The 12152-nt window shown below is 44.2% G+C and overlaps 1 protein-coding gene across 1 annotated transcript in view; it reads left to right on the forward strand.

The window, feature by feature from the left end:
* GALNT17 (polypeptide N-acetylgalactosaminyltransferase 17) overlaps window positions 1–12152 on the forward strand; it is a 340476-nt gene that overhangs the window by 99829 nt on the left and 228495 nt on the right. The window contains exon 2 of the mRNA XM_060259462.1: window positions 11625–11808. Coding sequence (XP_060115445.1) covers window positions 11625–11808 — 184 coding nt within the window. The remainder of the gene's footprint in view (window positions 1–11624; window positions 11809–12152) is intronic.

Genomic DNA, 12152 nt, shown 5'->3' on the forward strand with positions numbered 1-12152 from the left:
TCGATCTATCAGGGCTCTTCTCATGGTGCAGTGGTCAAAGTGTTGGACTAGGATCCGGGAGACTTGGGTTCAAATCCCTGCTCTGCCATGAAGCTTGCCATGAGCCTGTCACACTCCTGACCTAACCTACCTCACAGTAGGGTCATCAGCCTCCAGGTGGGGAGATCTCCCATTATTACAACTGATCTCCAGACAGCCAAAATCACTTCCCTTGGAGAAAATGGCTACTTTTGAGGGTAGATTCTATGTAATTATATCCCGCAGAGGTCCCTCCCTTCCCAAAAATCTCCAGGTATTTTCCAACCCAGAGTTGGCAACCCTACCTCCCAGGAAGGTTGTCATAAGGATAAAAACAGAGAACGGTGGAGTAAGCTCCCCATTGGGGGGGGAAGCAGGCTCACATCTAAATCAATAAAAAAAAATATCTGTTTCCATGACTGATGGGATTATATATTTATGTTCTGTTTCCCCATGCATGACCATGAGAGCCTGACCATTTATTTTTTTGGATTGGTGTGTTTTTGGGGGATTTTTTGGCTGTGTGTTTTATTCCTCCCTTCTTTCAGCTTCAGTTCCTTGGTTTTAGTGCTTATTCAATGTCATTGTCACTTTGAGAATTTTTTCTAAAGATCAGCTATAAATGTACTGAGTTTAGCCAAAGGCTATAGCAGATGAGGACAGCATAACGCACACAAAAGGAATCATAATTGCATTCCAAAATTGCACGCACAAACCCATATTGTATCCAAAGCATCCATCAACGGGGCCGCTGACTGTCTGCTTCCTAATACTGGATGTAGCACTTACAACTCCAAATGCAGAACACCCGAAATTGTTTTCGTGTCCTTGTTACCAAGCAGAGCTGTAGCGTTTTGCTTTATTTTATTTTTATTTTATTCAGGGCTTTTTTTGAACAGGAATGCACAGGAGCGGAGTTAAAGACTAAGAAGACAGCACATTTATTCCTTGCCCTTCTCTCTGAATCAGAGCCTCAGAGCAGCTTATAATCTCCTTTATCTTCTTCCCCCACAACAGACACCCTGTGAGGTGGGTGGGGCTGAGAGAGCTCTCCCAGAAGCTGCCCTTTCAAGGACAATTCCTATAATACCTATGGCTAACCCAAGGCCATTCCAGCAGCTGCAAGTGGAGGAGTGGGAATCAAACCTGGCTCTCCCAGATAAGAGTCCGCACATTTAACCACTACACCAAATTGGCTCACAGGCTGGCTTGGTGTCAAAAGTTGTGGCCTAATATGCAAATGAGTTCCTGCTGGGCTTTTTCTATAAAAAGCCCTGATTTTATTAGACTTTTAGAGCACCCTCTCCTACATTGCAAGGCTTGGGGGGGGGGGGATAACAACAGGTTAGAAACAATAATACAATTAATCATTAAAAACTCATTAATACAATACTAGTCAAAAATAAAATCCTAGAATTCTTTCCAAACTGTGCATAGCCTTTTAAATGTCTTGCAGATGTCCCTTTAACCATGTTCTTTCTAAACTAAAAATCAGATGGCGACTTAGGCACTAATAGCAGTTTTTATCTGAGCGAGGAGATAGGTTATTTGGACTGTCTGTAATACAAGCCAATATTTCAGACTTCATTTTTCTCCCCTCCGTCCTAACACAGACTTTTCATCCAAGGCAATGAGTACCGGGTCACTCACAAAACAATTAGCCTTTGGTCATATTGTGGTGAAGGCTTCTGTTCTGTTTGTTTCTAACAAGCACTCTGAAATTTTTTCCCAGAAGTCCCAAGTTGCAAGGCCGGATTTACAATTAGGCCAAGTAGAAACTGGCGTATGGGCCCCCATACCTTTAGGGGCCCCGGGATGGCTTCATCCCTCCCACAGTTTCCCCCCTGCTTGCAGCCCTCCCAGCCTGCACAAGCAGCCAGCAACTGAGCAGCTCTTTGCCCAACTTGCCTGGTGCGGCTGCTTCTGGCATTGTTGCCAAGCTTTCCTCTCTCTGCCTCTCCTCTGCAATTTTGTCAAAGGGGCTTTTGGGAAAGTGGCTGCAGGCTGGAGCAGAGGCCGCAGGCGACAGGGTGGCGCTCCAACTCTGAGATAATTTGCAAGGGCCCCCCCCCCCCCAAGATTTTGACTGCCTAGGGGCCTCCACAGGGCTTAATTCGGCATTACCGAGTTGGTTCCATGACTGCACAGATAACTGGCTTAAAATGTACTGTGTACTAAGAGAGAGAGAAAGAGCCAGTTTGGTGTAGTGGTTAAGTGTGTGGACTCTTATCTGGGAGAACGGGGTTTGATTCCCCACTCCTCCACTTGCACCTGCTGGAATGGCCTTGGGTCAGCCATAGCTCTGGCAGAAGTTGTCCTTGAAAGGGCAGCTGCTGGGAGAGCCCTCTCCAGCCCCACCCACCTCACAGGGTGTTTGTTGTGGGGGAGGAAGGTAAAGGAGATTGTGAGCCGCTCTGAGACTCTTCGGAGTGGAGGGCGGGATATAAATCCAATATCTTCTTCTTCATCTTCTTCTTCTTCTAAGGTTACGGCAGCCTTAGAAACCTCCTGTATCCTATCAGTTCCTTAAGGAAAATGCGAAGCCTTCCTCCAACCTAGGGCTGCCAGCTGTGGGTGAAGAAATATCTGGAGATTTTGGAGGTGGAGCTCGGGGAGGGTAAGGTTTGGGGAGGGAAGAGACCTCAACAGGGTATAACGCTGCAGGGTTTCCCTTTCAAAGTAGCCATTTTCTCTAAGGGAGTTGATACCTGGAGATCCAGTGTAATAGTGGGAGAGCAGATCAATGTAGTACTTCTTTCCAAGAACTCAATGCACATGCATCTTTGCACCGTATGCACTGGTCCCCAAATGGTACCAGCTCTCTAATGTATGGTCTGCTAACACTGTTGCATTGTAGAGCTAGTTGTGATCCACAAATCCTACAGGCAGGGATTTGAGCCTTCTGGAGGAGGAGGAGGAGGAGGAAGAAGACTACAGATTTATACCCCGCCCTTCTCTCTGAATCAGAGACTCAGAGCGGCTTACAATCTATATCTTCTCCCCCCACAACAGGGTAGGTGGGGCTGAGAGGTAGGTGGGGCTGAGAGAGCTCTCCCAGAAGCTGCCCTTTCAAGGAGAGCTTTTCTACAAGAGCTATGGCTGACCCAAAGCCATTCCAGCAGCTGCAAGTGGAGGAGTGGGGAATCAAGCCCTGTTCTCCCAGATAAGAGTCCACACACTTAACCACTACACCAGACTGGCTCTCAGTGACTCCTGTCTTTGAACCATTAGTTCATGCAGCCCAGTATGGTGTTCTGTTGACTGGTAGCAGATTGCAGTGCGCATTCTCAGCCAAGCTGCCTCAAATGTTGAGGATTAAAACTGCGATTCTCTGCATGCAAAGCATGTGCTGCACCACTGAGATCCGGCCACTGCTTTGAACATTGGGTGTCCTTCTTTCCCCCATTTACTTCAAGAGATGCCTTTCCATCTCCTGGTTCTCTTCTAAACCACAGAGGCACATAGCACCAGATTCTTTTCCCCTGTTGTATGCGCTGCTGCTTATCAACTTTGAATCTCAGCTCGCTTGTTATGTTTTATTTCCCCTTTCTTCTATTCTCCTGGCGTGAATTAAGGATTCAGGTTGACCCTTCAGCAGAACGTTTGGTTACTCCTCGCCATTCTTCTCCTCGCACTCTTTGATCTCAGGCTGCTGCTGCTCCTTGATCTCATTATCTTCACTCATTGTCCTGTGTCTGGTTTGTGTACAGCTCCGCTCCCCCTTTCTGATCATTGCCCTTGTCTGCTTTAATCTTCTGCGCAGGAATGTCTTCTCTCAATTTCAAGCATCTCGGTTCCGATTGCTTTTCTTCATGGCTTCTTCGCAGATGTCCTTTTTGCTTTTTTGTTTACAGGCTGCTGATTCCCATTACACTCGCTTTGTTCTCATCCAGGTACTCGTCGCACTAGGTTGTAGCTCAATGGGAGAGCACCTGGCCTACCTGCAGAAAATCCCAGGTTCATCCTACAGCTACAGTTGCCAATCCCCAGGTGGGGCAGGGGAAAAGGTTATAGAAACCTCTGCGAAAACCAGCCTCCAAAAGTATACACTAAACAGTTTACTTCAATAAATACTCAAGGAATATCTCAAACAATAAATACTACAAAAAAGGTGCACAAGGAACACCCAAACCCACACCCAAAGCCGCTTAGAAACAAATTAATGTCCAAAATTTCTTAACAGATGAGCACAGGTAGCAATTCCAATGGTGAAGTTGTCCACGGAGGAAATTGACCATGCTGGATAGAAGCTATTACAAGCATACTGGACAGAAGCGATTGCAAGCATCAGCATTTGAATTGTATAAAACTTTCTGCAAGCTCATAGAAGCAAATGCAAAACGAGGGATAAAGTACTACCGCGTACTACTCCTAGTGCCTTGCTGTACAGAAGAAATTGTTTAGAGCACTGATCTCCGTGGACTACTTCACCATTGGAATTATGTACCTTATAAAAGATGAAAGAGAAGGCAAGCAAGGGCCAAAGAGGCTCAGCATCTCACCGACTCAACTGCCAAGTATATCTGAGCGGGAGAATTCTCTTAACTCTTTCCCTCTCTGATCCTCTTGCATGCAAAGTTACTATATCCAACAGAATCCTCAGTTACAATATCCAGCAGAATTATGCAAATCATTCGACATTTATAAGGCTTTGGCTACCAGTGGTGGGACCTCTGGGTCTTGTGACCTTTTAGAACTACTTCCTTGGCAGAGCATAATGCTGTAAAACTGAAGTCCACCCTCCAAAACAGCCATCTTCTCCAGGGGAACTGACCTTTGTCCTCTGGAGATCCGTTGTAATTCTAGATTTCCAGATAGAGTTGTCAGGTCTGTGTTGGAAAATACCTAGAGACTTTGGGGGTGGATCCAGGAGAGGGGAGGGTTTCGGGAGGGGAGGGTTTGGGGAGGGGAGGGGCCTTCTGCATGTTACAGCGCTATGGAGTCCACCCTGCGAAGCAGCCATTTTCTCCAGGAGAGCTGACCTCTAAGCTGGAGATCAGTTGTAAAAGCGAGAGATCTCCAGGCCCCACCTGGAGGCTGGCAACCCTATCTCCAGACCCTGTGGGGGTGGTTCTTCTCTATATTATTCTTACAATTCCATGAGTTCTCCTCGGCTGAGAGTGAGTGGCCCAAGTTCACTCAGTAAGCTTCACAGCCAAGTGGGGGATTTGAACCCAGGTCTCCCCTGTCATGGGATCCAACACTCTATTCTTAACACTACGCTGGCTCTCTTAACCACTCTGTCCTGGCACTTATGGTTTTTAGTTTCTTGGAAGTTCAATGAAAAGATTTCTATGTTGTTGTTTTTTAAAACAACTTAACAAACCAAGACCTAGACAGAGAAAGCAAATATCGCATCACGTTTTGAGCTCCAGGCCTTGCCACATTGAACTTTTGTGCTTACTGAATACCTTCCATTGAAATAAGGAATGGGAAACACGCCACCAGGGCCAGGTCTCTTGGCTAAGAAGATGGGAAAATAAATATCATGGCTAAAAATAAAACATCATCTATCAAAGTGTTCAGCAGTGCCTGACAATGAGGGAGGTGTGAATCTCCCCTTTAAATAAATGTAAAAAAAATCAGGTGGTACGTCTCTCTCTATAATACATAGTGAAGCATGTCATAAAATATTGCTTTGCTTCTCCATCTCACCTTAACCTGTGAGGGTTTTTTTTCTCTTTTTGCCACCCGTTCCTTTGCAAACTGAAGCAAAGTCAAAAAGACCCAAAGTTTTTGTTTGGTTTTGTAATGGAAGCTTAAACTGGTTTTTAAATTGGTTCATTGTAGGGAATGCTGTACTTTGTACTGTCACTCAGTGATTCATTGTAGGTGATTCTCTGTTTTTTTCTAAGATGCCACTCACTGATTTCCCCCACACGCACGCCTCCTCAGAACGGAAGGCAAATTGGATTTTGATGGCAGCAGGGGGTGATTTGGATACCAGAATTTATGTCAGTTTTTCAGGGGAAACTCACAAGGATGCTTCTAGGTATGAATAGATTTGCATCTTTTATTCCTCACTTTTTTGTATACAACCTGTGTGGTGTTCATTCATGAGAAGGAGGAGGAGGAGAAGAAGGAAGAGGAGGAGGAGAGGAGGAGGTTTTTATACTGCACTTTTCACTACCCAATGGTGTCTCAGAGTGGCTTACAATCACCATTCCTTCCAGTTTGGTGTAGTGGTTAAGTGCGTGGACTCTTATCTGGGAGAACAGGTTTGATTCCCTACTCTTCCACTTGAACCTGATGGAATGGCCTTGGGTCAGCCATAGCTCTGGCAGAGGTTGTCCTTGAAAGGGCAGCTGCTGTGAGAGCCCTCTCAGCCCCACCCACCTCACAGGGTTTTGTTGTGGGGGGAGAAGATATAGGAGATTGTAAACTGCTCTGAGTCTCTGATTCAGAGAGAAGGCTGGGATATAAATCTGCACTTTTTATTCTTCCTCTCCCCTCAATAGGCACCCTGTGAAGCAGGTGGGGCTGAGTGAGTTCTGAAAGAACTGAAACTGGCCCAAGGTCACCCAGCAGGCTTCATGTTGGGGAAGAGGGAGGAATCAAACTCAGCTTTCTGGATTAGAATCCATTGCTCTTAACCGCTACACAAAGCTAGCTGTCATTAGCCATATGTCCTCTAATACAGCTCTTTTCCGCCTGTGCGTGAAGACGTCTTTGTTTCTTCAGGGATTCCCTTAACAATCCCTTCTTTCTTCCCTCTGTTTTAATTGAGCTTTCTGTGGTTTTTTTTAATATACAGTATATTAATTTTGGTCTCAATTGGTTTTGTGAAATATTTTTATAACGTTCGTTTTTTAATGGTTAGCTGCCTAGGTGGGTGGCTAAAAACATACCTGGTCTAGTGAATTTTTATGAAATATTCACTTGTGGGACTTTATGATTATTAGAAATGCAAGTCCAATGGCTGTATGCGATACTTTTGTTTCCTATGTATGTGTAATGTTTTAAATTGCTAACTGAAACACTGTGAAATAAATATGTTGTTATATTTTTAATGTTTGTTATACTCAACCTTTTATTTATTTATTTATTTATTTATTTATTTATTTATTTATTTATTTATTTATTATTTATTTGAGATTTATATCCCGCCCTTCCCACGAATGGCTCAGGGCGGCTTCCAACAATTTAACCAAACATAAAATTTAAACAATATTAAGTATAAAACAATTAAATATTTAAACAGTTAAAACTTTAAAACAGAATATTTTGAATATTTTGAATATTCAGAATATTTTGAGTTCCTAACTTCTTGTTAAGGTTGGGTTTGGTTCCCTTTGCTTTTCTAGCTGCCTTGGTGGTCCTGATTGGGCAAAAGGCAGGATAAAATTTTTGTAAATAAATAATAAACATTATCTAATTTCTTCTGTCCTGCTACCGTGACCCTCAGAAGGCCTTGACCTTCATTTGGGGATTCATGCTGCTTTGTCCTTTGAGGCGTGAGTTGAACTTCTAAATGACAGTCGGTCAGCTTTACTTCATCAACACTCTGTCTTTCTCCTCAGTGGAGGCCCAGAGCAGCTTACATCATTCTTCTCTCCTCCATTTTGTCCTCACAACAAGCTTGTGAGGTCAGTTAGGCTGACAGTATGTGACTGACCCAAGGTCACCCACTGACCTTCTGCAGCAGAGTGGGGATTCAAACCTGGGTCCTCCCAGATCCTGATCTGAAACTCTAACCACTACACTTCACTGGCTTGCATGGCGGGGAGGGGCTGGCTTGCATGGCGGGGAGGGGCTGCTGTTGAAAAGGAGGAAGCATCCAGAGCTGGGTGAGCCACACAAGACAAGTGGCATTAAGTTGTTGTCAGGCCTGGACAGCCCCAATAAATCCTCTATCAGAGGCCCAAACCACCCTGGAAAGCTCATTGCCCTCCCCCCTTGCCATTTATTGACAGAAACCAAGACGTGTAGGCTGACAATATTGTTGCGGTTGCCTAGCAACAGCACTGAGCTTTTTGGTTTATTAAAACTACAAACACTGCTTCTGTCATTTTAGAGCTTTTAATCCTCCCTTCACCCCCCCCCCCCGGTGGTTGTTCTTTTTTAAGATTTCAGGTATTTCTGCAAACCTGTATATGTTTTCAGGTTTGTAGAAATATTTGTCTTGTCTGGTTCATGGCTCTAGTCTCCAGATTTTAATATCTGTCATGTTGAAATTAGATACATAGATAATATTATTAGTGCTGAAGATATTTGGCTTAGGTTTCTGACATCTCTGTGTAACTTATCTTTAAATATAGGAATGAGAGAAAGTTTAGATGGGCTAAAATTACATCTCCTAAACCGTGTTGGAGATGAAATAAAAAGATTGGATCCTTTTGCCGTATTTATTGGCAACGTCCTATCATAAAAACATCTGGATATAATGTTTTTTAGTATGTTAGAGGTAATCATGAATTGCAAATTCTCACATGACCCCCAAAATACTTTTGTTTGGCTATATATAAAGGAGGTTAAAACAGAATATGAACATAAAGAATCTCTGTCTATAACAGCTAGAATACTGTTAATAGATAAGTAAATACACTGGTTTTTCCACTACCTAAAATGGAAGTAAGTTCTGGTTTATTATGTTTGCAGAAAGTTAAGAATGTTTAAAAATCTGTGAGAAAAGAAGCTATATTTTCAAGAAATGTGTATCTCCAGCTGGTAATCTTTTGTTTTGTTTTGGAATAAGGCCAAGCTGGATGATTAAGTAAGACATGACATTTTGTTATGTATATAACATTTATCTTTTATGTTCAGCTGACATAATGTGGGTATTATTTTTAATGTTTGGAGTGGATATAACTGCATTTGTGTGATGATAGATGATAGATGATAGATAGATAGATAGATAGATAGATAGATAGATAGATAGATAGATAGATAGATAGATAGATAGATAGATAGATAGATAGATAGATAGATAGATAGATAGACGGACGGGCGGACCGACAGACAGACAGACAGACAGACAGCTTATTTTTTAAAAGCAAGAATTTGAGCCAGAGTAGTGCAGTGTTGGGACTGAGCTGAATGGAGGGGTGGCTGTAATAACTCATTTGGGGGATGTAAAAGAGATACACCCAAAAGCATGTGCACAATAACTAGGAAGATGCACAGGTGTGCTGTGGTGGTGTGCACTGAATGAATCAATGATAAGCACTTGGCTTGTGACTGACAAAAGGAAGTGCTACTTTACCTAATTAGCAGCTGGCTTGTGTGGAACCCAAGATGTGGTGATGGCAGCTAGTGGAATGGCATCTCCATGCAAAAACCAAACACTTCTGATTATTAGATGCTTCTTATGGGCTCCCTTGCAGTATTTGATGGGCCACAGCTGGAAACAGCATGCAAGGCTAGATAGACCTTTGCTCTGATGTAGCCAGGCTCCTCATACATTATGTTCTTGTGCCTGCACTCTTCTTACAACTCAAGTAGTTCCAAGATTCACCTTAGAAATCTGTCTGGGTACTTAGAGCAGGAATCACAGTTAGGATCTTAAAAGATCATGGCCACAGTATCCTTTTCTCCAGTGTAAATCAGTGTAAGCTCCCCAACATCTGGAATCCCTTTTGATAGGTTCCAGTTGATATTTAGGAGGGGCTGTGGCTCCGTGGCATATCACCTGCTTTGCATACAAAAGGCTGCAGGTTCAGTCCCCACCATCTCCAGTAATAAGGATCATGTAGCTGGTGGTGTGAAAGACCTCAGCCTGAGACTTTGGAGAGGCACTGTCAGCCAAAATAGCCTGTATTAACTTAGCCTGTATTGATAGGCTAATGGTCTGACTCAGTATAAGCTTCATGTGTTTATGCTCTGCAGGCCTGGGAAAGACCTCGGGTGGCTGAGACAGGGATGACAGCCTCTACATGGGACCTGGGGATCCCCTAGAATTTCAGCTCATCTCCAGACTACAATGATCAGTTGGCCTGTAGATCAGTTGGCCTACAATTCCTACCTGGAGAAAATGCAAGTTTGGGAGGGTAGACTCTAGGCCATCGTACCCCACTGAGGTCCTTGTCCTTCCCAGGCTCCATCCCCAAATCTCCAGGAGATTTTCAACCTGGATCTAGTAATCCTACTTCTCATCCCTTGCTGGGGGCCAAGGGGGTCTGGCAATCCTAGTATGCAGGCATGGGATAAGTCATGGTCCAATGGTTTGACTCTGTAGAAGACTACTTAGTTTGACTTTCAGCAAACCAAATAGACCAGCTTGCCCCAAATTGATCAGACCTTGGAAGCTGGGTTGGCCATGGTTGGCCAAGCAGGGTTGGCCATGGTTAGTACTTGGATGGGAGATAGGATTGCCAAGTCCAATTCAAGAAATATCTGGGGGCATTGGGGGTGGAGCCAGGAGACATTGGGGCGGAGTCAAGAGCAAGGGTGTGACAAGCATAATTGAATTCCAAGGGAGTTCTGGCCATCACATTTAAAGGGACAGCACACCTTTTAAAATGTCTTCCTTCCATACAAAATAATGAAGGATAGGGGCACCTTCTTTTGGGGCTCATAGAATTGGACCCCCCAGTCCAATTGTTTTGAAACTTTGGGGGTATTTTGGGGAGAGGCACTAGATGCTATACTGAACATTTGGTGCCTCTACTTCAAAAAACAGCCCCCCCCCAAATCCCCCAATACCTCCAGATCAATTCCCCATTATACCCAATGAGAATCGATCTCCACATAGGGAATAATTAAGTGCCCAGCAGACATTTCCCTCCCCTTCCCCCCCCCATTTCTGGTGACACTGAAGTGAGGGATTGGCATCTCTACTCACGAGTTGCTGCCAACTTCTTCAAAGTAACACAGACACACCATCCCAAGAGGAAGCCTTTCCAATCGGAGACTGAAGCCTCCAGAGGTGGAAAGTCACATGGTGGCTGTGGGGCAGGGCTTCCCCCCACTGGCCAGCTGACTGGGGGTGGGAAGGAGCCTGGGAAAGTGGAAGAACTCCCACTGGGACCTGGGGATTGGCAAGCCTAATGGGAGACCACCAAGAAAGATGGGGCTGCTATTCAGATGGAGACAATGGCAAACCATCTTCTCTTGACTCTTGCCTGGCATACCCTGTGGGTAGGATCACCATGGGATGGTTGCAACTTGATAGCACATTCTTCTTCATTGGCCTCTTCGACATTCTAATTTTTGTTGCTTGTGTTCCCCAATTGCTTTGGGATATCCCCCCCCCTTTTCCACATGTTTTGCTCCTTTTAGTGGTCAGTTTGATATTACATTGCTGTATGACCAGCATATCTCCCTGCAGATTTATACTGCACAGTTTTATGCAGGACGTACAATGACGTAATATTGAATCAACCCCTAGAGGGAGTAAAAAAAAAAAAAGCAATAGGGACACACATGAAAAAATGAGAAGGCATAAGAGCTCTCTGTCTTTCAGGTCATTTCCAGGACTTTTTAATACTAAAGTCTAATCAGTTCTAACAAAGGTACTTGCAAAGTTCCCTTTGTGGTATCTGCACAGTGTTAACTGTCCAAAACAGATTTGCTAGAAATATTGATGGACATCTTATCACCTCTTCCAAAGAAAGATGTGCTTCTCATCAGCAACTTTTTACAATTCTTTCTCTCATTTCTCCCTCAAGGTCTGTCAAAATCCTTGGGCCTCATCGAAGGCTATGGTGGCCGTGGTAAAGGTGGACTACCTGCTACCCTCTCCCCAGAGGAGGAAGAAAAAGCCAAGGGGCCGCATGAGAAATACGGCTACAATTCCTACCTCAGTGAGAAAATATCACTAGACCGTTCCATACCGGATTACCGGCCAACCAAGTAAGTGCCCCAATATTATATAGCATATGTTGAATCCAGATGGTCAGTTTTGATGTGTAAGCAACAAGGTCGCTGACCAGATGCCAGCATCTCAGAACTGGGGAGATTCTTTTTGACAGAGCAATTGATTGATTGCCTGCTGGCTGTAACCTCCTTCAGATACATCTTGAATTTGGGTTGGGGTGACTTTAGTCCTGTCTGCCCCCTTGATGTAATACTGATCTGATTTGGGGATTTGCATAAGTGAAACATTGAATTCAAGGATTCTGGCAAGATTCAGTTGTAGGTTTGTCAGCTTGACTCAAAGTGAGGTACACTGGCAGCGCAGCATACAATTTTCAGAC

This window comes from Heteronotia binoei, chromosome 18 (genome assembly GCF_032191835.1).
Source record: "Heteronotia binoei isolate CCM8104 ecotype False Entrance Well chromosome 18, APGP_CSIRO_Hbin_v1, whole genome shotgun sequence".
Classification (NCBI taxonomy): domain Eukaryota; kingdom Metazoa; phylum Chordata; class Lepidosauria; order Squamata; family Gekkonidae; genus Heteronotia; species Heteronotia binoei.